This window comes from Nipponia nippon, unplaced genomic scaffold (genome assembly GCF_047370975.1).
Source record: "Nipponia nippon isolate SJK-2023a ecotype South Korea unplaced genomic scaffold, ASM4737097v1 scaffold_6, whole genome shotgun sequence".
NCBI classification, from domain to species: Eukaryota; Metazoa; Chordata; class Aves; order Pelecaniformes; family Threskiornithidae; genus Nipponia; species Nipponia nippon.
Window position 1 is genome coordinate 7587805 of NW_028262380.1, and position 24728 is coordinate 7612532.

At 35.4% G+C, this 24728-nt stretch overlaps 1 protein-coding gene across 2 annotated transcripts; it reads right to left on the reverse strand.

Moving 5' to 3' along the window:
- Positions 1–3431: 3431 nt before the first annotated feature.
- On the reverse strand, positions 3432–24248 carry RNF212 (ring finger protein 212). Of its 2 annotated transcripts, none has more exons than XM_087738048.1 (12): positions 24137–24248; positions 22466–22527; positions 18335–18409; positions 15493–15549; positions 13672–13730; positions 11530–11594; positions 11371–11440; positions 10520–10565; positions 9069–9132; positions 6772–6844; positions 5794–5985; positions 3432–3471 (listed from the first exon to the last, which is right to left on the reverse strand). In XM_087738048.1, the coding sequence occupies exons 1-12, from the start codon at positions 24246–24248 to the stop codon at positions 3432–3434; spliced, it is 915 nt and encodes a 304-aa protein (XP_087594174.1). The 2 variants fall into 2 exon arrangements, with proteins under 2 accessions (XP_087594174.1, XP_009469973.1); XM_009471698.1 differs by having other exon boundaries at positions 3432–3469; positions 5789–5985.
- Between the last annotated feature and the right edge of the window lie 480 nt (positions 24249–24728).

A 24728-nucleotide genomic window follows, 5' to 3' on the forward strand; every position in this document is an offset into this window, starting at 1 on the left:
CTCTCAGTGTTGTTGATCTTCTGCAGAGGTTTTTTTGCATGCGGGCCTTGGCAGCGCAGCTGGGGTAAGTGCCTGGTTTCAGAGTATTGCAAGGTGGACCAGGATGTAGAACAGCCTCTTTTCAAGCTTTGGTGGCTTCTGAATACCTCTACAGCAGCAAGGTCAGGGGACTGCTGTCTGCCATGGGCAGGGCTGTGAGGGACCTTTCCCATGTCCTGTGTAGAAAAGGAAAGCAACTCTCTTCATTTGCTGAATAGAAAGAGTTGTTTTCCTCTTTTGCTGATGGTAAATTGTGAGTAACTTGACAACACAGCTTGTTCACTGACTCCTCACACTGAAAAGCCTTTGGCACGCACAGTCATGTCCTTCCCCACCTCGTCACCACACAAATATCACTTTGTCCCAAGAAAGTTCTTTCCTTATCCCCTCCAGAGAGCTGGCACCCTTGTCCCTGGTACTACTGTACTCTCATGAGTCCAGGACAAATGTTTAGTATCTTTCCAAAGGACAAAGTACCAGGGTTTTAGATATAATCGAGGGAAAAGCTGACCAGAGCTCATGGGGCACACCAGCCAAAGGATCCTTGGGGCAGGACATCACTAACCTTCTCCATGAAGACATTCAGCAAGATTGTTATGAAGGGCACTGGTGCATATTGGTGCAAATCAGGCAGTTTTCCCTGCAAAGTGTTGTAGCAGTCAGGGGTTCCAGTGGTACAGATGATTTAGTGACTGCATAGTGCTAAAGCTTGCCCGAGCTGATGGGATACCTAGAAATCCTAAAGGTGCAAGATAAAAGAATCCTAAAAGCTCACAGCATGGACACAAGCAGTGTCCTGTCCACATGGATGTTTCTGTCTGCACAGAAGAGATTTGTAGGAAGAGCCTGGCACATCTGCACATGTCTGACCATCAGAAACAGCACGTGCTCCAGAGGCACACAAAGCTGATCTACAGACTGAAGTATGTTGTCGCTTTTGACACAGAGACCACAGAAGAAGAGAATTATCAAATTGCATTTCCTCAGGTCACAAGCAGGTTAAATTCTAGAGGAAAAAATAGGACTGTCATAGATAACCCAATAGTGCTGCATCTTGATGAGTTATGGCATTCTTTCCTGACTGCCAGAACATGAGAGTTCAAAACTAAGTGGTAGCAATTTCGCATTTTAATTGGCACAATTGTAGAAAATGCTACTTGGCAAGTATCAGGTATTATGTCTAACAGACTAAGCATTTGTCTGCAACAGACTTCCTTTGTATTACAAAGCAATAAATAGACATGATGCTACCTTATATGGTATAAGCGTCACCTTGTGAAAAAGATAAGTGATGACTGTGAAATGAAGCTGAAGTTGGCAATGATAATGCAAACAAGAGGATACCTTCAGCATTAGTGGTGACCCCATTGCATGAATAGCATGATTCTGACTTGTAATAAAATCTCATGCTATTGTTCCTATGTGCATAAAACACCCTTGTAGTGAAATATATACTGTGTTCTCTCCCAGAAAAGTACAAAAGATAAATTAGTGCCCTTTTATGACCTAAAGCCAGAAAGCTGCAGACAGAAATACTGAAAAGAACTTGAGGCCAGTTCAGTCTCTGTGTTTCTCAAGGCTATACACCACAGCTTTAGCACCGACATCTTAAATCTGAAGTCTTGAATACCCAGTGTGACGACGCACTGACCCTGTCCTGACAGACTAGGGCATTGCCAAGGTACTCTGTTAAGAAAGTTTCCCAATATCAAGCCTAAATAATTTCTTCCTTCAGACCGCTACTGTTTATCCCACTAGCATGACTAGTCCCGGCTTCCATTTTTACCTTTCACGTATTTGTGGGCTACTGTATCTGAACTACTGTTTTTAACTTCCAATTTAGTTCATTCAGTTCCTCACATCTGTTGTTCATGTGCTTTTCTGATGGTTTATCTTCAGACTCTACATCACTTTGTTGCCCTTCTTTTTATTATCTGTAGCTTTTCTATATAAATTACAAAGTGAAACGGCCAGAATAATACAGATTTTACTCCACTTACCCGAGTGCTATGACTAAGTAAATTTGTTTAGAGGTAAGTTAGCACCCTCTGGTGTATCGTTAGCGAACTGCAAATTTCTTAAAGATTAAAGGACGTTAATTCCTCACGAAAGCAAGAAACATTCGGTGAAGATGGATGGTAAAAAAAATTAAAGCAGTTTTACATTGAAATACGGCAAATGTGAAGCTTAAAATTTGTTATGGAAGCCCCTGCTTCAAAGATGTTCACAAAACAGGTGTTTCTCCATCTATTTTACCCTCATTCAAGGGGCACACTTGCCAGTTAAAACTCATCAGAGTAGCTAGCTAGGGAGATAAGAACGATGAAGTCAAAATTCAAAGGTACTAAGAACAATCATTCACTCTTCTGTTTTCTGGGTGAATTACCACTTTGTCTCAGCATCACAAAAAGAACTCCTTTATACTCCCCTTTCTGTTGTAACTTTTCTTTTCGGTCAAGCAAAACATATCAAACCAAAAGAAATTTATTATGTATTCAGAGGACTTTATCTCAAAAAAACAGCTTTTAGTTTTATCATTTTTAAAATAGTTCAGGTAAAATTAGGGTCAAAACAAAACAAAGGTGCATATTTGATGACTCAGGCATACCAAAATTTTGCCAGACATACATAGTAATGGTGGGAATTTCAACATAAGAGTTATTCTCGAAAAAAAAATGTTGCATTCTAGCACCCTCCATTCAGAGTCTCCAGTTGCTATTACTGTGTGAGAGTAAAGGTAGTTTCCACTGTGTTTTGTCTCTTCGTCCCAGTTCCCTTATTTCATTCCATTTTGGGAAGAAATCATTGCTACCTAAATAAAATTATAAACTTCATGGAGTGTGGAATAGATACTGTATTACAAGCTTGGCAGAGCCCGCTAGGATGCAATGTCCCTCAAACCTTACCCCTTTCAACAGTGCAAACAAAAAATCATCTGTTGAGTAAGAACCAAAATTTGGAGTTCTGGGATCAAAAATCCATAAATTTTTTTTTTTTTTTTTTAGGACTGGGTCTCATCTCTAATACTGTACAGGTGCAACCATTTAAAAATAGAGTTCTGCTGCAGCTCAATGCATTCACAGCAAGAAATGTTCATTGAATATATAATCACATTTTATCTTAACACTTAATTAATAAAGGCTGTTTATTTAGACAATATATTTTAAGCCAAAATTTCTAAAAACAGCAAGAGGATTTTGTACTCCTGTTTAAAACTACTGTAGATGTTAGTCAGCAAGATCAGTTATGTTTTAAATACATTATTCATGCTGAATAGTTAGCTGTTTTATGCCAATTTGATGTTTTATAGAAATTACAAATATTTTGATATCCAAAGACTGTGTAGGGCTTATCCAGATGCTTATTGACCAAAACAATTCACAGATGTTTGCTTATCTTTCTGTTGAATGTCCTCCAAAATTTGTAGATCCTAGAATAAGAATACAAGTACAAATGGAAAAAAAAATTAGTAAGGCTAATGGAAAACTTTATGCATGTAAATTATTTTGGGAACTTATTCAAGGAAGAGAGAAAGTGAAAAATATAAAAAATTAAAAATAAACCCAATACTTTGTATTTACATAAAAGAATTAGGTTTCCCTTTCTGTAAAAGTATTTTTGCCATATTCCAATTTCAGCTACACAAGTGAATGTCCAAAGCATTGTTCTGCATATGAACTGCAATTAACCTGCAAACATGTAGCTCAAAGATGACTAATACTTAAGTTCAATACAGCTGCTTTTTTTTAACTTTGATTTCTACTACATTATTTACAGATTCTATCAGGTTCATGCATTATTTCACATGCTGTATCTCTGTCCAGAAATTCCACAAGAAAAACAATTATGAGGTAAGCTTCTACAAGCTATAAGCATTCATAACTTGAGTATGAGTGAATTTCTTAAAATATCTTTATTTTGGTTTCATGAACTCAAAACCACTTGGGATGTGTCACTCTTGCAATAGAAAGGTCACATTTATTCATATGCACTGAAAAATGCTTTATAGCTGAATTATCCTTTTAATGTAAATAACAAAGATTTCACTTGTGATGTAAACTTTGCAATACGAGAATTAGGTTTCCAAGATGTGATTGATCAGGGTACTAGATAATCTCATCTAGGCTCCCTTTCCCACAAAATGTTGGACCAGATGATCTTTCAAGGTCCCTTCCAACCTGGGCTGTTCTATGATTCTGTGATTCTATGAATTAATCTGCCCCACTGCAATTCTTACCTACAGCCCTCTTGGGCTAGTCTGTATGCAGCTACTTTTGCTAGTTTTATGCTGCACTCAACAAATAATACCCTGGACTATCTCCCTTTTTACTGTCACTTATGGACATTTATGTGTGTGTCTTGACAGCTAGATCTGTAAGAAATGTGAAGTAGAGGCAGAAAATTTGGCAAATGAGAGAACAGTACTAGGACTGAAAAAATCATGGGATTGGGAAGATTACTACTGAAGTCTGTGATGGGATAATAGGTAATAATAAAAGAAATAAAGTTAATATCATAAAGAATATGGGAAAAATGGCCAGCAACAAATGATCATAATTATCATTTAAGCCTTTCCTCCCAAATTGTGAATATACAGGGCAAGTGACAGAGAAGTACAATGAAATAAATATTTATAAAACATAAAAATAAAAGACTAGAAAATGCATTTGTCTTCTTTAATTTCCTTCCATCATTTCTTTATTCTTAGCTTTTTTGTTTGGTCTGTTTGTTGTAACTATCCAGAGCATCTCTTTTCTACTTCTCTTGCTTTGCAGGAAAAACGACCTTTACTGTCCTCTCATCTTTTTCCTTTGGTCCATCCTGCTTCCTCTTTTACACTAATATTCTGCATTCTTATCTCCATTCTTCATAAATTCTTTAATCTGCTTCCTCTATAGCCTTTGTTCTGTCCCACGCACTGTTCTAGGCTCCTTGTCGTCTCCCAACCCTTTTAATATCCTCACCTTTTTTTCTATTCCTTAACCCATCTTCCTTCCTCTTCTCTGTCTCATCATCTGTTCATTTTCAGAATGAGTTCACTCATTTGTTCATTTCCATTAATATTCCCTAGTTCCTGATAACCAGGTGACTAATACTTCACTCCTTACTCTCAGAATACTGCAGCTTCCTTTTATGTTCCTTTTTTCTCTGCTGGACATAGAGAGCTGTCATCTGTCACCCACTTTCTACAATACGCCATTCAGTCATACAGGAACTGTCTCCCATTCGTTCTTTTCATTATAGACATTTTTTTTCCTTCTTCCCCATGTGTCAACTCAACTGTTCTGCTTTATTAAAGGACTCCTGTTGACTATCTGAGTCTTGCTATGATTCCCACTGAGTTCACTGCACTTCCTCCACTCATGTTTTTCTTTTCACTACTCCTTACTTGAGATTTTTTGCGCAATTATTATATGCTTTGCGTTATTTAGAACTGGTGTTTTTCTAGAAAACTATTATGGAAATTATCTGATTTAAATGTCTGATAAAATACTATTCTGGGGTGAAACAAGAACACATTTTCACAGTAGATATTCTGTTGCGCAGAAGGCTAAGGCAAAATACTGATCATAAACATCAATATTTTTCATATTTTGCTGATAGCCTACTTCCAATTTTGAAATATCAATTTTGTGTTGCTTAATTTATTTCTTATTTACTGTTCTCTAGTAAACACATAATAAGCATATGTTATGCTTAAAATTTTTCAGGAAGTGTTAAATGTTGTTATTTTATAAAATATACTTGCCTAAATGTTGTCTTTGCAGAAGTCCAGAGATGGTGATTGGATGTCTTGTGACAGATGACTGTGGGGAAGGTGATGTAAATGGATACAACTGAGGAGTTCTGAAATCAGAAGTAGCCCATGACCCCCTTCTACTACTTTGTGATCCAGATGATGATGTAAGTGAACATCCACTATGTGGTAGTCCTATTGGTGTGGATCTGTTAATGAAATTAATTCATGGATATGATTTCAGACTACTTTCATAGTACAAGAGATTTCAAAACCGCTTAAATTCACACTGCTAATATTTTAATAGAAAATGCTATAAATTATTGTGTTCTACATATTCCTTATCATACTTTTACTTCTTTAGGATTTTTACATATTTTAAAAAGCAAAAAAACCAGATGATATGGGAATCAGAGATGGAAAAAAAAGAAATATTTTGTTATATATATTTTAAATTTGTGCTACGAAGATATATTTGGCGTAATGATTATAAAGAACAAGAGTTTACTTTTTCTGGAACCATTTTAAGTTTTTTATTGATGTTAATAATTCTCACAGTTTGAGACATTTTTAATGTTTAGATGAAAAACCCAAAACACCTGCTACACGCTGGATGAATATGTTCAGGTTATTCAAAGAATAGCTCTTGTGTAGATATTGTGTTGTCATCTCTGATTTTTAGAATTATAAAGCAGACACGCTGTTGCACTTTCTTACTATAAAAGTACTACCTTTGTATAAAAGTACCATGACTGTGGATGTCCACAGTTACAGGAACTCATATTATCTCTAATATCCTATTTTTGAAGAAAGTGATTTCAAAATAAAACCTTCCAACAATAACAAACATTCATATAGGTGATAGCTAGCCTGCTCAATAACATTTCTTCAGATAGAGAATATAACCTTTAAACATACAGATTAATACAGACCAGATAAGAGAAATTTCAGTCTCTCACAGGAGACAGTAACATCTTGAAAAGGTATTTAATTACCTTGTAGATCCTGCTCTACTATTTTGACCTGACATTATTCCAGATGACTGAGAACTTCTGTAGGATACACTACCTGTAAGAATGGAATTTTTGAAAACAGGACCAATATGAATTACCCATTTTACTTAATAGATAACTTTGGAAACAAAGATTAGTACTTTAATTGCACTATTTGGGACAAATTCATGATAGGTTTTTATTCAAGAATTAGAAATGGTGCACAATTACAATAGGCAATGAAAAGGAACTGGCTGAGAAAATAAAGTCACCATGTCACTTGAGAAAGGATTAAAATAGCCCTAAAAATTAATAATGTGTTTTTACAGTTTAGCACAGACAAGACATTTGCTGAGGCGTGAGTTGTCTTCCAGTACCTCTTGCTGGGAGATCCAGCAAAAGTGAAAGCTATCAAAAGTCCTCAGCAATACTCCAACAGAAGTTAAAGGTGAAAAATTGTTTTTAGTCTCACTAGATTAATCCTACATAGAGCTTAGCTGTCACGAAACCATCATATTGCACCATTCCTGCAAATCTTGTTCAAGTTAAACATGTAAGTTGGTTTCTTTCACCTTCTTTAATTTATTAGACTATTATTAGACTATCAACATAGCTCTGCTGAGGTGCTCCAGTTCTTCAGCTATTCTTTTTTTCCCTGTCCATCTCAGAGAAGGAAACTTTCTTTGGTGCACCATTAAATCATTGTTTCTACTTGCCCTTACTTTTGCAAGTACACTTTGATTCATTCAGCTTCGTTCACTGCAAAACTTTATGGGTTGATTCTGAAATGTGCTGAACACATAACTGTTCCACATATAATTTTACTATCTAATTAAATGTCTATTTATATTTAGACACAATAAAAAAACAGTTAACCTCAACTCTTGCTATCTTGTTACCCATAAATTTATAGGGAAGCATGCATTTAAGAAGGATCTGAATGTATAAATCAGACATAACATAGAAAAAGCAATTTTTGCTCCTTCATTACAACTGCATTGCAATTGCACTTGTCTTTGTTTCAGGACATTTCCACCAAAAACACAAGAGTGGTAAAAGCTCCTTATGTGGCTGGAGATGGCTGAAGCCAGCTGGAAAACTGCCTGAGAATGGACTGTTACAGAAACATGCCGAATGTAAAACCAAGAATGGGAGGGACACAGGAAAAGACACATGAGAGAGTTGGGGTTGTTCAGCCTGGAGAAGAGAAGGCTTACGGGGAAACCTCATAGCAGCCTTCCAGTACCTGAAAGGGGCCTACAAGAAAGCTGGAGAGGGACTTTTTACAAGGGCATGTAGTGATAGGACAAGAGGTAATGGCTTTAAACTGAAAGAAGGCAGATTTAGATTAGATATAAGGAAGAAGTTCTTTACTGTGAGGGTGGTGAGGCACTGGAACAGGTTGCCCAGAGAAGTTGTGGATGCCCCCTCCCTGGACGTGTTCAAGGCCAGGCTGGATGGGGCTTTGAGCAATCTAGTCTAGTGAAAGGTGTCTCTGCCCATGGAAGAGGGGTTGGAATCAGATGATCTTTAAGGTCCCTTCCAACCCAAACCATTCTATGATTCTATGAATGGTAGACCTGCAGAGCATTAGGAATTCTGGGAATCTGCTCACAAATAAACAGTACTTAAGGAGATTGCACTAATTTCAGTAGGCTGTCATTCACATCTTATTAACAGCAGAGTGTTACCCAAGCTCTGCAACAGCCCAGGAATGAAAGGAAGTACAGGCAGGTAAAATGTCTTATACCTTATTACAGTGATATGGTGAAAAAAAATCACCTTTCTGAAGAAATTCTTGATCCCAACTTAATTACCTCTCTATTGTTATGAAATACTTTTGTATCTTCCATTTAGTTTCCCTGCCTTTTCCTCATGTGATTTTTAACATGACATTATGGACAATGTTAATCTCTGGTAACCATAAACAAATATAATTATGATGGTTAATAGGGGTCAACAACATATATTGCAAGTGTGCCTGTTCTGTTTAACCATACACAACATTACGGTATTTTCTTTGCAACTGTTGACTGTGATTGCTCAGCAAAAATAATTTTGGTTACAAGTAATTATTCACAAAACAGAGTAAGTCAGGACCTCCTTCAGTAAGGAAGACTTATTTCATTCTTCATTTTTAACCATTGCCTGTCTGCTGGATTGATGTCTACATGATAAGCTCCTTATACCTCAACACAGTTCAAGTTTGCTTAGTAAATTGCTAATGTATGGATTTTAATTCACTAATCCTCTTAATGTAATACAAATGTTATCCAGTTATAAACTTTATTTTTACTCACCCATACGTCCATCTTGTGGTGGAGTTATTAATGATAATCTTGTTGGACCGGTCGGTGTCTCGGGCTAAACAAATGGCATGGTATTAATTACAGTGTAATAAGTATGTTAATTATTAAGGTATTTTAAGCAACAATGTTATATTTTTGAGGTCTATAAAGCCTGCAGATTTCTGGCGCTCTCCACTGCCAGTTTTGTTCATAGCACTAAAATGCAAAACCTCAAAAGTTACTAATTTTTAGAGATCTGGGGGGGAGGGGAGAGGTGGGAAGTACATGCATTTTAGTTTTATTGCAAGAAGTCCTCTCTGTCACATTCAGATAAGAAAAATATCAGAAACTTACATCATTTTCTGCACTGAGATTCCATTCTTAAGCTAGCATCTGTTCCTGCATGTTACCTCTCCTAATCAGAATACTAATACAGTGAAAACCTCCTGCCTTCATTCTCATCTTAGAGACGTCATTCAAAGCTTGCAATTCCCTGCTCAAATATCAGGTTCTAACACTGCTTTCAGACCATTGACTTCTACACCTAGATTTTTCTTAACATGTTTTCACATGTTAATATATATACGCATACTATACACACATTGGTGCCCCTGAGCATAGACAAAAGCAAGATCATCTGGTCAAGCAGCAAACAAAATTGTTTATGAAAGGTGAAAGATAATAACTGGCTTGATTTCTGGCTTAAAAGAAAAAAAAACTTCTATCCATCATGAATGAAATTTCAGGAATGCTTTCAAACTCCGTGTGATGTGATGTTAAGAGTGGCAAGTCATTCACCTCTTGTAACTTCAGACATCTGCAAGGACAGCATTTACATCCAGCCTGATCCCTCAAAATTCCCTTTATTGTCAAGGAATAGAAACAGGAATGACACCAATAAGCATCCTTTAGAACGAGATGAATCACACATACTAATCCATAGGCTATACCTATGGATATAGGTCTGTCTATGGATATAACTAATGCATAGGTTATAAAGAAAACCCTGAAATGCTAGCATAGATCTGCACTGGAGAAATCTACATGAGGTCTGGTGAAAGTGGATATCTTACATATATTTCCATTCCTTAATATATTAGAACTTAAATTTAACTGCAACTCTCAGCTTCATGCATTAGCAACATTTATTTTGGAAACAGTTACAATGTTTTTATAATATAAACATACTGAGATTTCAAGAATTTGCCATTTAATTTAGCGTCAGAAGTTTAAAAGCTTGTATATGGCATGTGCAGAATATAGTTCCAGAAATCAATGTTGCGATTTATTTCCTTTTGGTTTCTTTTTGGCAAGCATCAAGCATATCTGAAATCAGCATGTACGTAAGAATTGTTTTGAAGGGGGGGAGGATCCTATTTTTTGCAGTATTAACAGAGTAGGAGAAATCAAAAGCGTATATATACATGTATATATACACACATATGTACAAAAAACCCACTTACTTTCCTCATTGGCGAAGGTACAGGACCAATTTCCATTGACTCCGTTCTTACAACAAAGGTCAAAATAAGTATGACATTGTAATAAAAATAACACATTCATTATAATGACTAAAATTACATTATATTCTCATGTTAAATTTGATTAATAATGGAAAAGCATAATACATAATGCATAAGACATATGAGTATTTAAGACTTGTTCCAAAAACCATGAGCAGTAAGAAAAATCTATTAATTCATTGTGAGCTTTGGTTTAGACATTTACAGAGAAAGTTATTTTATGATTAGCATTGTTATTCTTGGATTTAAGTCAGAATAAATATACATATTTATATATTTGTCACTTGCCTCCGCAACAAGGGCATTCTGAAAATTTATTTTTTATAAAAAGTAAAGTCATAGTCACAGGTATAGAAAACTTTTAGCTTGAGCAAGCTGTATGTTCCATTTATTTAAAATGTAATGAGCTTTAGACAACAAGAACTTTAGACAGCTACAATGTACGTATAGGTGTCTGTACAAGTCATTTAGCTTTTCCCTACAGTCAATGGGAAGAGTTCCTCACTAATTAATCAATCTATCTGTCCAGAAAGTCTTTAGAATAAGGTGCATCATGCCTAAGAGTTTTTTCCAGTGAGTATAAAGGCAATCTATACAAGTAGTTATTATGTACACTTGGATAGATAAGACCCTCCCCAGTTCTTTCATACTTACACAGTTTGTAGAAACAAAACACAAAATCAGAAAATATACTTATTTCAAATTCACTACAAAAAATGGCTTTGTGTATAAAATATCAGTATGTTGTCACTGTTAAGATTTTAATTGAAAATTAACAGATTTGTACCTACATTTCAGAAGTGGAAAGATGACCAGGATGAAGAGAACATGAAGAGTAACCATTCTGTTTTCTTAAAGGAACTAAAGTCATTAATAAATTTATTATTAGAACATAGATATATGCAGTGATATGTATTCCACAGTTAGTATATTAAACCAACACTTCTTACTGGAAAGTGGATTTCTACTTGTACTGGAAAACGGTAGTTGTGTAGTTTGTTCAAAAGGTTTCATACTAAAGGGGAAACAGAAGAAACAACAAATATAAATTGAAATCTGGTTTTGTTAGTTAATTTGTCTAGCTGGTCAATAAAGTATAAAATCAAAGCATTTTATCCATCAATAGCTGTTTTCAGCATGACACTATTTGCCATGAAATTAAATAACAATCTATTTGATAAGCTATTAACTTCTCTATATCATAACGTCTGTATCAGTCATGACATGCCCAACAATATCAATTTAGGATAACATTATGGCAAAGTACTTTATGGGAGCCAAAAATCTTCATTTCGATGTATACATTTCCCAAACTTTAAAAAATCCAGTTATCAAAAGAGATGTTGGCATATTTATGCTATTCACCAACAGCTACATAAAACTGATACCTTTGCCAATAACCATAAATAGGAGGAATATGTCTGCTGGGCATGCAAGGAGAAGCCCTAGGTCACGGTCTCTTGGTAGAACTCTGGAAAATCTGAAAGTCAGTAAGAACTCTGCATTTGGTATAACCAAGATGCTATTTATTTGAGATGCAACCAAGAAAAAGGAGGCAGTGGATAAAAATATATAAACTATGACAATCCACCACATACATAGTTTCCTTTATACTGTTTTTCTTTCAGTTATATTGCACCAAGTAGCATAAGAGAGCATGATACAGTATTATGTGAACGTCAGAGTCAAATAAAAGTCTATACTGAAAAAACACAGAAAAGGAATAAAGATCAACAAAATTCTGCAATTAAATTGCCAGCTTCATGAACTGGCTTATTAAGGAGATTTCAGCATCCTTGATGACTGGTATTCATGAAGTGGCATTCATGAAGTGCTTTTCTCAAGAAGGTGGATCTATACAAAGAAATACATTGTAACTGTACACTAAATAATCTTAATACCCATATTCACTAAAAGCGAAAAGCAGACCAAGCCTGTTAGGTTTTTTTCCCAGTAGTTTTTGAAATCTTAGAAAATGAGAAGGATAAAATACGACATAGAAACAAATGTCATATGGAAAGTGTAATAATTTCACCATAGGTGGATCGCAGTATCTGATATCTTTTTTGTTTTGTTTTATGTTCTAGTAAGATTTTTTTAAACAGTAGTAAGAAAAAGTACATTTTTTCTGCATTAATTCAGTTTAAACATTAGAGTGCTGTATAGACCATGGGGACTTTAAGATAAGCAGAGACAAGAGCGATTAATTCAGGTAAGTATTCCATAAATAATATTAAAAGGGAAACAACAACAAAAAAAGGGTGAGTCTTGCAACTGATCCTGTTTAATATACTCCCTGATGACTCAGGGATAGCCCGCAGTTTGTGAAATCTGAAGACAGAAAGTTCTGAAGATAGAAAGTTACATCAATATTGAGGAGACCTACATAATGATTTAAAAAATATGATATTTTCAAACAAATAATTGAAATAAAATTTAATTAAATGAAAAATAATAGCACAGAGGCCACTTAGGTATCAAAAAGAGCTTTGGCCTTAACTTGGAAATAAATAAGATGAAAAGATTAAGGTTTATCAGTCAATGAGCAGGGGGATAACGATGAACTAATTCTTGGCTATCTCTTTGACACATTTGTGAAAAAAGACTAATTTAAGATGAGGCAGGAAGTTGATTTTTACTAGAAGCAGAGAAGATGAGTATCATGTTACAAAACTCTGGTAATTTTGCAAATGGGATATATACTAAGAAAGATATAGTACTTTCCAGGCTGATGCTGGAAAGCCCATTGGAAAAACACAAACATGTTAATGTAAATGCAAATAAAAATTTCAAAACTTAATATCTATATGATAGAGATTGTTAAAAGTTCATTTTTAGAGTAACTACTGACTTGACTTTAAGAATAAAAGGACTCCTTCCTGACAGGCTTGATTAATGTGAAGAAAATGAACCTCATGACAGAAATCGCTGTTCATTTCTTTCTGTAAAAATACGCTTCTTCTATTTATACAACACAATATATGAGAAAGGCAAATAAAGCATGACTTTTTTATTGTTTTATCAATTAAACTTAATGTTGTCTGATTATAAAGACTATTTCTCATTTACTTTTGCTGCATTAAACCTCTTACCATTGTATTTGATGCATTTGTTGTGTTACTTTCTTGAGAGATTCTTCCAACTTTACCGTCTGCAAGATAATCATAGATTTAAACAAAATCTATTTGTGTGATATGCAACTTCATTTTCATACAGCTAGTATTCTAAAGTGTTGAAAGGTTGTTTTCTATGGGTTTTAATCTTAGATATCATTGCTATTCCAGATTTATTGGGGCAAGACTATAGCTGTTATATGGATCCATTAAACAGTCAGTCTGAAAAGATATGCTTCTTTTTGGCAGTTACAGACCTAGTTTGAATGACTTTTGTTAAGTGTGTTGGTAATATTGGATAAATGAATACTAAGAAAAGTGCTTAAAAATAGTTTGCTTTTATTTTTCTTCCTCTTTTCTGTCTCTGATATAAAAGTTATGTTGCATAACTTCAGGGGTTGGACTAGATGATCTCCAGAGGTCCATTCCAAACCCAACCATTCTGTTATTTAATATGGGATTATCTAGAAAAGATACCAACAACTGTACAAAATACCAAATACCATGTTCCCATATTTCTCATTTCAGATTCAATATTTATTCAGTTCTTTGCAGTATCTGTTTGTAATAAGCTTATGTGAAGAGTATTTCCTATTATGTTATAGACACAACAAAAATATCTCCATTAAAGAATGTTATGAGCTCGCAAAATTGAAGAACATTAAGGTCAAGAACATTAGGTCAGCTCCCTAGTATGTGTACGTTTTACAGTCTTTCATTACATGATCATACATTATATTTTATGAAGGATGTAAAAATTTACTCAATAGCCTCAATACTGCATCTATATTTTATCCTTAATTTCCTTTGTATGACCTTACTCCTTCATTACTTCACACTATTCATATTTTGATTTGAAGACACATTATGAATTTTCCTGTTAACTTTTCATGCTTCTTCTCACAATATTATTTGGATTCTTTAATAACGTTACCTGGTATACCTTTACAAAATCATAGTTTGTGGGAGATATTATGCTCTTTTTGCAGATGTGAAACTCTGCAAAAACGTTTAAAGACAAAACCTAATTTACATAAGGTCTGATTTTATTCTTCTTTTTTCTTTTTCCTAATGAGAGCTAGGTTCGATAAAGGAAGTGACCAGTACAGATGTCAGGAACAATGTACTTTACCCTGTCGCTCTGTAGGACTGGATCATTTTAAGGCCAAAATATCTTAAAGAAGGTGAATAACTATTTGGGTTTTAATATCTTTGGGTCCTAGCTCAACACAGGGTCTAGATTTGCCAGGAACATGGACATCAAGTGCCCACACCACACACCATCATCCACTCCCCAGTATCTGTACAACTCACAGAAACAGCAACCAAGAAGCTTTTATCAAGGCCATGAGAGCTGTTGGTTGACGGTGACAAGGATGACATACTAGAAATAAGGAAGGGGACCACAAACAAGAGAGCCAAGCATGAGAACCCAGTTGTGAATTTCCTTATGCAGTACTCTTTTCCTCCAGGCTTATTATCGAAGTACCAATCTCTCCCCACCTCTTTCACTTTCTCCTCCATTCAGTGAATTGGTTTCTTCTCTCCCTGTCCTTTGACTTTCAATTTAATCTCAGTCACCCCTCAAAATCTATTTTATTAAATAATAGTAACCATAATTAATAACGCCCTTACAGATTTTAAACAACTAAAAACTGGTATTTATAATGACAGAAATGAGGCAATACTGATAAATTATTCTAAGTATTCCAATAAAAGGTGAATATATTTTCTAAAAATAAACCAAAGTAACAAGGCAAACATAAGCAAAAAAAATAAGAAAATCACAATTAGAGTTACCTTTTGTCTGTGGTATGCTAATAAATGTTTACGATGTTTTTCTTGAAATTCTGAAATCTAAAAATAAATACAGTTATATCAAGCTTCACATAATTACATTTATGCAACCTCAACAAAAAAGTGATGGAGAACTACTTTACAGTATTCAAATTTTTCTATATTTTAACAAGTATTTAATATTTACTCTTCAAATCCTCTCTAACAAAACATTCCAAATTACTATCAGTGCTAGAGAAAGTCTTATAAACTTTATGTAATCTAGTATGACGTACCCTAGAGTTGGTAGATTTATTTCACTGAATTTACATTTTAACACTATGTTCAATAACAAGGTAAAGACATTGGACACTGCAGTTTAGCTGCAGTGTTTCTTATTCATTAGTGCTAAGCAAACACATAAAATTAATGGCAACATAAAAAGTAATGTGTCTTACTGGCAATTATAACTTGCCTTGTAAAAATATCCTGTTAATTAAAAAATAATTGTTAGACACACTGTCTGGTGGTGTGTAAGCACTTCTTGTGTCCAAATGAGGATCATAAACCATGACAGGTTAAAAGTAAAAACACACAAGGTAGGCAAGACAAGAGCTTGAGGAACAAATTACAGTGGGCAATAACTTACTAATAAATCTTTCTTCTCACATGTTAAGAAAACTGCGAGAAAATGTGTAGGAATAGAGACAATCAAGAAGAAACACTCAGAGAAGATAAATCCATAGCAGAGTATTTAATTGAAATGGTTACTTTTTATTCACTGTAGAAGAGCCTGGGAGGTTCCCATTGGATACTCATTCAAAGGATCAGAAGTGTCTACAGAAGAACTGATGCAAGAAACAGTCACTCAGAAAGTAATGGCTCTGAGCTGTCTCCCACCACTCAGAAATGAGGTCTTGGGTCTATAAAGGAGAAATCTGTGAAAATGTCAATTCAGTGCTCAGTACCAGTCAAAAAAGCAAATCAGATCTTAGAAGTGGCTAGAAAAGGAATAGAATAGGGAACATCAGTATTCCACTTCAAAAAATGTATGTTACTATATCCTGAGTCTGCTTAACACCTCAGAAATGATATAGTAGGTCTGGAAATAGTTCAGATTAATCAGAGGTATGTAAGAGTTTCAGTAAAACAATGACCACATAGAGTATGAGTCTTCAGGGCTGAAAAAAAGGCAGTTGAAGAAGGGATTCTTAGCAGTCTAAAACTAATGATTAGCACAGATGGAGTGTGTGGGAATGGTTACTTTTTCCTCTAGAATGGGATTCAAGCATATCAAATGAAACCAGCAGGTAGCAGGTCAAAACCTGAAAAAGGAAATCATCATCACACAGTGTATAACCTGTAGACCTCCTTTCCATAGTATGTGATAGGTGCTAAATATGCAGAAAGCAACTTGACAATTACATGGGGAAAAACACCAAAAGCTTGTGAATGCAAAGCCACCAAGCCCACTTTGAGATATCCCTGTGCCACAAGCTGTTGAAAGGTGGGAGGCTGTTCTGAAGACATACCACTACATGGCAGCCTTGCTCTCATATGCTTTCCTAAGCACCTGCTGTTGTGACAGGATATTAAATAAGATAAACCATTGCCCTAACAGAGCAAAAGCTGCTCTCATGTCTTTTGATGCTGGCAGAAGTTCTGAACATACCTTAATGCCTTAATTACACTTCAGGATGTTTCCCACAGGTCATCTCAGGCTACAGAAAACCCACCTTAGTCTTTTGAGATTGTGTCCATTTTTTCCTTTCTTTGATGCATTACAGAAGTTTGTATTCATGTGTGATTGGTGGTATAGCTGTATGGATTTGTTCAGTTTACAGAATAACTGCTGATCATCGTACATGCTGTTAAAAAGTGTGTATGAAGGACAGATGAAGGCTTCTTGTTTACCTTGTGTCACCTATGTATCTTAGGAGGCAGAGTGCTGAGGAAAGGGACCACGCTCAGCTTTGGAGAAGTTTGTGAAGCATAGAGTAGAGCAAATGTGAATCCATAATCAACCATTAAAGCAAGCAGGTGATCTTCCCTGAGTTACTTTTCTGCTGGGTCAGCAAGCTCACCGCAAGACCCAACAAGTACCAGCCCAAGGGAGATGAGAATACACAACGAAGGTTGCAGATGTGTTCAGGATGGATGTACTACCACAGTTCAACCTAGAGTGGTTGAAACTGCCACTGAAATGCTCAGTAGGACAGACAAGGACAAGAACAAGTCCCAAAGCCACGCTGAAGAGATGCAGAAAATGAGGAGGCAATGGGAGTTTTATGTGTTCGTTTGGCCCAGACAGCTACTGAAGTTGTGGACTGAAAGCTAAGGCTGAACGAAGGCATCCTGCCTGCAGTTTACAGAAGGCAGGGAGAAAATTTACCTTGAAATCTTTTATTACATCTGTCTGAAAAAAGCAGACCTGTTTTGGGTTAAATCACTTTGATTTAAAAAAAAAAAAAAAAAAAAAAAGAGAGAGCGCACATTCAGCTCAGGGCTTTAGCCAGCTCAGGTTTTCACTGTGTAACTTTTTATTGCTATAATTAGGGCACACTATCTGGGCATGTTTAAGGTTCTGGCATATCTAATTTTTCATTGCATGGCATTGAAAGTGATTTTACATCATTAAAATAACCAGACTAGTGGTCCTCAGAGAGAGTTTGAAAACATAAGCAGTGACCGTGATGAATAATTTATGCTTTCTTAAGAATTTTGAAACTGGAATTAAGGAAGTAAAGATGGTAACAGGCATACAGTCATTTTCAAGCATTCACTTATATATTTTTCCCATTTATATAAAAATCTGTAGAAGTTGCTGATTATTTTATAGAGTTAAAAAGTTATAAGGCAGATTCACCTGTGTTATTTCTTCTGAATATTTCTTGCATAACATGTCTATTCCCATGAACAGTGATTGAATATCAGGATTTGTCTATCAGGAAAAGAAAGTATACCAATGTTAGCATTTTTATTTGCAAGCTATGTTAAATAAATCATTTTGTTCCTTAAATTGATTGATGTATATAAATAAAAAATGGACAGATAAAGAGTAGAATGATACAGAAACAGAAAAAAAGCCTAGTTTTAATTAATGTCCTTATTAATCATCTGGAAAGCTTTGTGTTTATGTTTAAATATATTACACATATATATACTTACTGTAACTAAGACAATAACAATTTCCAGAGGACATTCAAGGAAGATCTTGTGGTCCCCTGGAAGAGGCATTGCCTTCAGACCAAAAGCCAGGTTTCTGGCAGTCCCCTTCTGGGCGTTTTGGTTCTCACCATCCCCAGCCACATGGATGCATTTTATAATCAGTTTTGTTTCAAAGTCCTTTTTCGGCATGGTTCCAATGCTGACTGGGATCCCTTTATCTCTCCTGCCTGTTGGGCAGCAGAATGCTATCCTAGCATAAGAAAAAAGCCCTAAAATCATAGTTGAATTTTTCAAGTATTTTATGACTGAGACTTTTAATCGGAGATCGTGATGTGGCTTCACAAACGGACATCTGTGTTTTTAGAAAATGCTGAGTAAGTGCTCTGTACCTAAGCTATCATTGCAATTCAGGAATATATTTATTATTTATAGTGAGAAAGAAATGCTACAAAATATAAAGTGAATTTCAGAATGATAGTGGCATTTGGACATCTATCCAAATCTACAAAGCAATGTAGATAACTTAGCTAAGTGTTACTTTGATCCAGAACACATGTATTCCTAATTTATTCATAAGAAAAACAACCAAAATACAACCCCAAAATAGTTACACTGGTTATAGCACTAAGTTAAAATAGTTACATTAATAAGAACTAACAGTGATCACATTTCAATCATCTTCTACTGTAACTGTAAGCAGCTTTTAAAAATGAGGAATCTAGATTAAAAAAAAAAATCTACCTATAAACTGTAAACTGGAAGGTTCCTTTTCATACATTGTGATTGTATAATAGAAGATAGGTTTATGACTAACAAAAATTTGAATAAAAAAGCAAAAACAATCCCAACATATTTAGATGATAAAAGAAGATTGTCCCAGAAAAAAAGACATCTTTCATGTAAGGAACTACCTTTCAAAATCCAGTCAAAAAGAACTGAAACTGTTGCAGGCAAAATGTAAATTAATCCCAGAAGTAGTAAAGAATCTCAAAAAGTTTAAAAAATTGAAAAAGAAAGGTGAATTACTGAAAGAAATAAGAAGTAAGACACCTGTGAATGAAGCAACAATTTTCTAGGCTACTAAGAAAATAAAAAGATAAGTGCTATCACTTAAATTAAAAATATTGCATTGGAATAAAAAAGAATTAATCTTTGCGCCATTTGGAAATGCACAAACATACAGAGAGACAATATTTTTACGTACTCCAAAAATAATATAACGCTAGTATAAAGTCAAATATCCAAGACTAAATAAGAGCTGGATTTGCCAAACCTATTTTCAATGTGTGCTTCTGTGATACATTTTTAATAATAAGAGTGAATTCAGTCTCATATGTATGAAAAATAATTACACGAGGAGCTAAATTAATAACATGGGTTTGCAACAGATTTGTATCTTTTGTTCCCCATATTCTGCCATCCGCTACTTCGATGTCCTGTATAGCAATCCATAAAAGCAAAGATGGCAGGCACTGTTTGGTTACTGTAGAACTGTGCATGTGGCTACCAACTGCATTTTCGGTTATTGACGAGCTGTACTTGCACTTCTCTTACCAGGGGAACTAAACTGCTTTTCCTTGCTTTCCCGAGCTACTAATTTTTATAGAACTCACAGGAGGAAATTAATTGTATTTAAAACTTCCTCTGCTTTTTTGAATTTGGTTCACATTAGCCAAAGCATTCAAAAATTTCCCCAGGGTGAACTGGAGACTGAGAAAGAGAAAAGCAGATCGACAGCACAGTGTAACCTGTGTATGGTATTTAAGTAAAGAAAACACAAACAAGACAATAAAATTTCATCTAGAAATATTAATGTATTCATAAAAATACATTTGGCGTCTTTAAAATGTATTCATAGGAGGCAAGCTCTAGAAAACTATTTAGGGTCGTAACAAAGCAATGACCTTGGTTTAAGAACCTATCAGATCTGAGAAAAATAAAAACCGACCAGCTTTGTTGCTGATTTAAAAACTTTTTAAAATAAAGGTTTGTAGAACACTGTTGACATTTTAACTGTTGCATGGAGGAGTAGCAGATGTTAACATGATATTCTGAAATAATGAACAGCGAGATTCTGATTTATCATAACACTTAACCATCCTCTGGGAAAAAGCAAGTGGGGAGCGTGAGACATAGAAGGAAGATATAAAGGTGACAAGCATGCCTTACTGTAAAGATTAGAATATTTAATGTGTAGATGTTGATTGCCCCAATATACAATTTGATGAGGTGTTTTAACACATTTATAGGACCCCCTACTCATTGGGAATTCTTCCATAGCTTCAAGCTCATAAAGGTTACCAGGTATATTTCCACTCAGGCTCCTGAATTATAGAGCCATGACTTTTTTATATGCATCTTTAATTATCATTCCAATCATTTTATCTGTTCTTAATCAAGGCTAAGCAATCATCATTAATGTCTTTTTTTAAAGAATATGGTAATTTGCTTCCTTCCAGTCCTCCAGAGCAGTGGCAGGTTCTAATGAAACATCTAATATTTTTGTTAGTATCCCAATCATTGTGTTTTTAAATTATTTCAGTATTTTTGAAGCAAATTATCAAGTTCTGTTGAAATGCTGCAATTTAAGACTGATCTAACTTCAAAATTAGCTTTGTTTTGAGCAAGGTGTTGGACAAGATGACCTTCAGAGGTCCCTGACAACCTAAATTATTCTGTGACTGAAATTAATAACAAAACTTGCAGCCAGGTTAGGCTGATATGGGAAGCTTATTAAAATACCTCCTTTAGAAGTTTTATGATAGGCTTTTTTTTTTTTTTTTTAATTTGATTACTGTGTGCATTGTTCCTTTGTATTATGTTTGCATTCTGTTGTTCTGCTGTAATTTTTTATTTTTGGTAGCACTGTCTTCACCCTGTTTCAGTTCTGCAAGATTCTGTGGTTACAAATATGAAATAAGTGTAACCGTTTTATATACAGTATGTAGAGGTAGAGATTTCTGTATTTAGATAAACATCAGCTCAGTTTTAAATGTATCTAGAGAAATCATGCCCTCCTTCAAGGTCACCGTTAATTGCTTAGTCCCAGATTGTCCTCTATTTTATATACATGATTGCCTTATAGCCTTGTAGGACTTTATGTGTTAGCTGTATTGAATGTTCTTACTATTTTTCTTCTACCATTGTAAGGCAGGCTTGCCTCTTAGGTAAGCATCAGTCTAGGAAAATATAAATGTTTTCACAACCCATTTATGAAATCAGCTAAGGAGAAGATGGTTCCTGGGAGAAATGGGAAAATTAAATCTTTCTAATGATTTCTCAAGAAAGAGAATTAAAAGCTATTCATTCTCTAGTGAATAACAAGAATTCCCAACAATACTTCAGATCCTCTCTTAATCACATGGCCATGAGGAAAATAGTTAAGCTTAAGAGAAAACAGGGAAATAAACCTAATGCACTTGAAAATATCGATGCGCTACCATGCAGATTTTCGATTCAGTCCACTACATGAAATAATTCTTTACAGTCCACTTTCTCTGATGTACAAATACCAAAGTCAATAAACATTCTTCCACATTTTGAAAGTAGTCACTGATGTTACACAGTAGCCAGTCATGTTTCTTGAAAAGGCTGGAGTGATTTACAGTCCAGCAGAATCTGAAAACCTAAAGAGTCTCTGTAGGCTTTTATTTGAAGAAATCCATAAAACTAAAAGCTCTATAGTGCATAAGTATCTAAGCCTACCAACCTCAGTAAATATTCATGTCACAGTTGGCAAACAAAAGGGAAATATTTTGTAATGCAAATAATTTAGCTGTTAAGCAAACTACAGATTAATGTAATACAACAATGCTAAAGCTTCATTTACCTGTTTTGAAAGCAATAATGTATGACAAGGAGTTCTACAGATCAAACATTCATCTTTTTTGCCTGTAAGGTAAAGACACATTTAAAATACACATCAAACTCAATAGATTTTGAATACATTTTTAACAGAATTTAATGCCTAAACCTTTGTTTGGAGCTTGTGGAAGGAACCTGAAGGTTATACAAGAAATGCAAATAAACATGAATAAAGAATGTGATTCTAAAACCATTACACACAGTTGCACAGGGAAAATGTGTGTGAATGTCATCAGGTCTTACTCCTGCAAATAAGCATTCATGTAAATGATTTTATGAATATCATTAATGTCACTGAATGCAGGTGACTTTTAGTTCCTTTGATTTAAATAGGATTACTTGCCTGGTTTAATTATATGTATGCTTAAGTGCACTAATGAGTTAGAGTCAACTAGATATATGACTTTTTAGATTGGGGCCCAGTCTGGCTCTCTTGATAAAATATATGAAAACCTAACTTCAAAGAATTAATAATTTTACCTTGTGAATTTTTCCAGTGAAAAATTAATCACATCACTTTTTTAAACTCTATCATTTTTTAAAACGTCTCATTGATTATTTGCAAACATATTAGCAAATATGTATAGTAAATTCATATGACTACAATATTCATAACTGATAATTTTACTAGCTGCTTCCTTTCTAAGGATTCTAAGGATCAATGTTTATAAACATCTTTAAAGCGTAAATACATTTTAAACTTGATATTATCATTGTTATTGAATTCACAGAAAAAAAATATATAATATCTCAGGGTTTTTTCTGTCAAACGATATTAACAGCAGAAAGGAAAGCTGTTGTTCAGGTTCTAGGAGTCTGCAAGTTATATTTAGAGGCTGCATTTTATGATCCTCTCTCCTCGACAGCAACCCTGTGAAAACTTTTAGTCAAAAGTTTTTCATTCTGATTGATCATTTATTCTGTGTGCCCTTACAAAAACCAGGTCATTTAGCACGACCTCAAAGGCAAAAACATTGATATTTGTCTGCTATTTTTTTCTTTTGAAAAGCAACTTCCTTATTCCGCTATCTTTTCCACAGATCTTCGTCTAAGCACATCACAGGAGTCCCAGAATATGACTCAGGAATTGTATACAACACACAAGAGCTTCAAAACATCACCTCCAATCATCCTAATGCTGCTGAAATTTTCTAGTATTTCAGTGACAATACTGAGATATAAAATGTCTTAAGACTATTAGCAAAACCTGCCCTAAACAGATCCTATGTTTTGCAAATTGCTCTTTCACTAATGAAAAAGCATGTCCTTTCCAAAATTGGACAGAACAGAATGCCATCTTATTTTTTCTACAATGCAATCATGGATCATAAGCATCCAGACTCAGGTTTTATTAAAGCCTCCAGTTTTCTGTAGCTAAGGCTTGCTCTCAAAGCCACGTTGCTCCAGCCAGATCTATCTGGAGACACAGGTGGTTTTTACTGTTCAAAGAAAATCAATACCAAGAATTGAAAAGGTTTATCAATAACATTCGATTGACAAGAAGAAATGTTCAAGCCTTTCTTTTTTTCCACAGTGAGTCAGAAATGCTAACAGTTAAGGTAAATATGTGCACACTGGCACTGCGTGACCCGCTGATGCAGAGGGCCGAGCCGCCCGTGCCTGCAGCAGCCATTACCTTTCTGGAGACAGATCTCACAGATAACATGGCCACAGCTCGTGAGGCTGAACCGTGGGGTGGGCTTGCAGGGCTCACAGAAACAGACATTGCAAAAGACCGGGACAGCCATGGGACAGAGGTGCAGGAGCAGGCAGCTGAGGCAGATGCTGACCCTCCTTGCCGCCCCCGGGGTGAGGCCTACAGGCCTCCCTCCGCCATGTTCCTTTGGTCTGAGGCAGCGCGGGGCCCTGAGGCGAAGGGTGGCAGTGCCCCACCCCTACCCAGGGGGGCCTGAGGGCAGCAGAGTTTGATGCTCACACCCCAAAAAAAGGGTTTTTTCTGGCCTCTCACTACCAAACCGGAGAGGGTGCCCACACAGGGAATCTGCTCTGAGAGATTTCCCCCTCCCTTCCCCACATCTGGGCAACTGGACTGGGCTAGCCACCAGGGCTCCGGGTAGGCGCTTCGCCACGAGCCCTGTCCTCCTCACAGAGGCAGCCGTGCAGCAGGGGCTGCCATCAGGACAGCAGGTGTGTGGAAAATGGCAGGGGCTTTTCACTCGTTTAAATGCAGGAATCAGGGAAGGTTATTAATTTACTGTCACAGGTTT

Bases quoted from the DNA above. Each gene is read 5' to 3' on its own strand.
- RNF212 (XM_009471698.1), bottom strand. From the start codon at position 24,248: ATGGCTGTCCCGGTCTTTTGCAATGTCTGTTTCTGTGAGCCCTGCAAG. The intron at 5,986-6,771 runs GTAATTAAATAC...TTTCATTAACAG, and splicing joins AGTAGAGCAGGATCTACAAG to ATCCACACCAATAGGACTAC. The intron at 3,470-5,788 runs GCAAGTATATTT...TTCTTATTCTAG, and splicing joins TCTGCAAAGACAACATTTAG to GATCTACAAATTTTGGAGGA.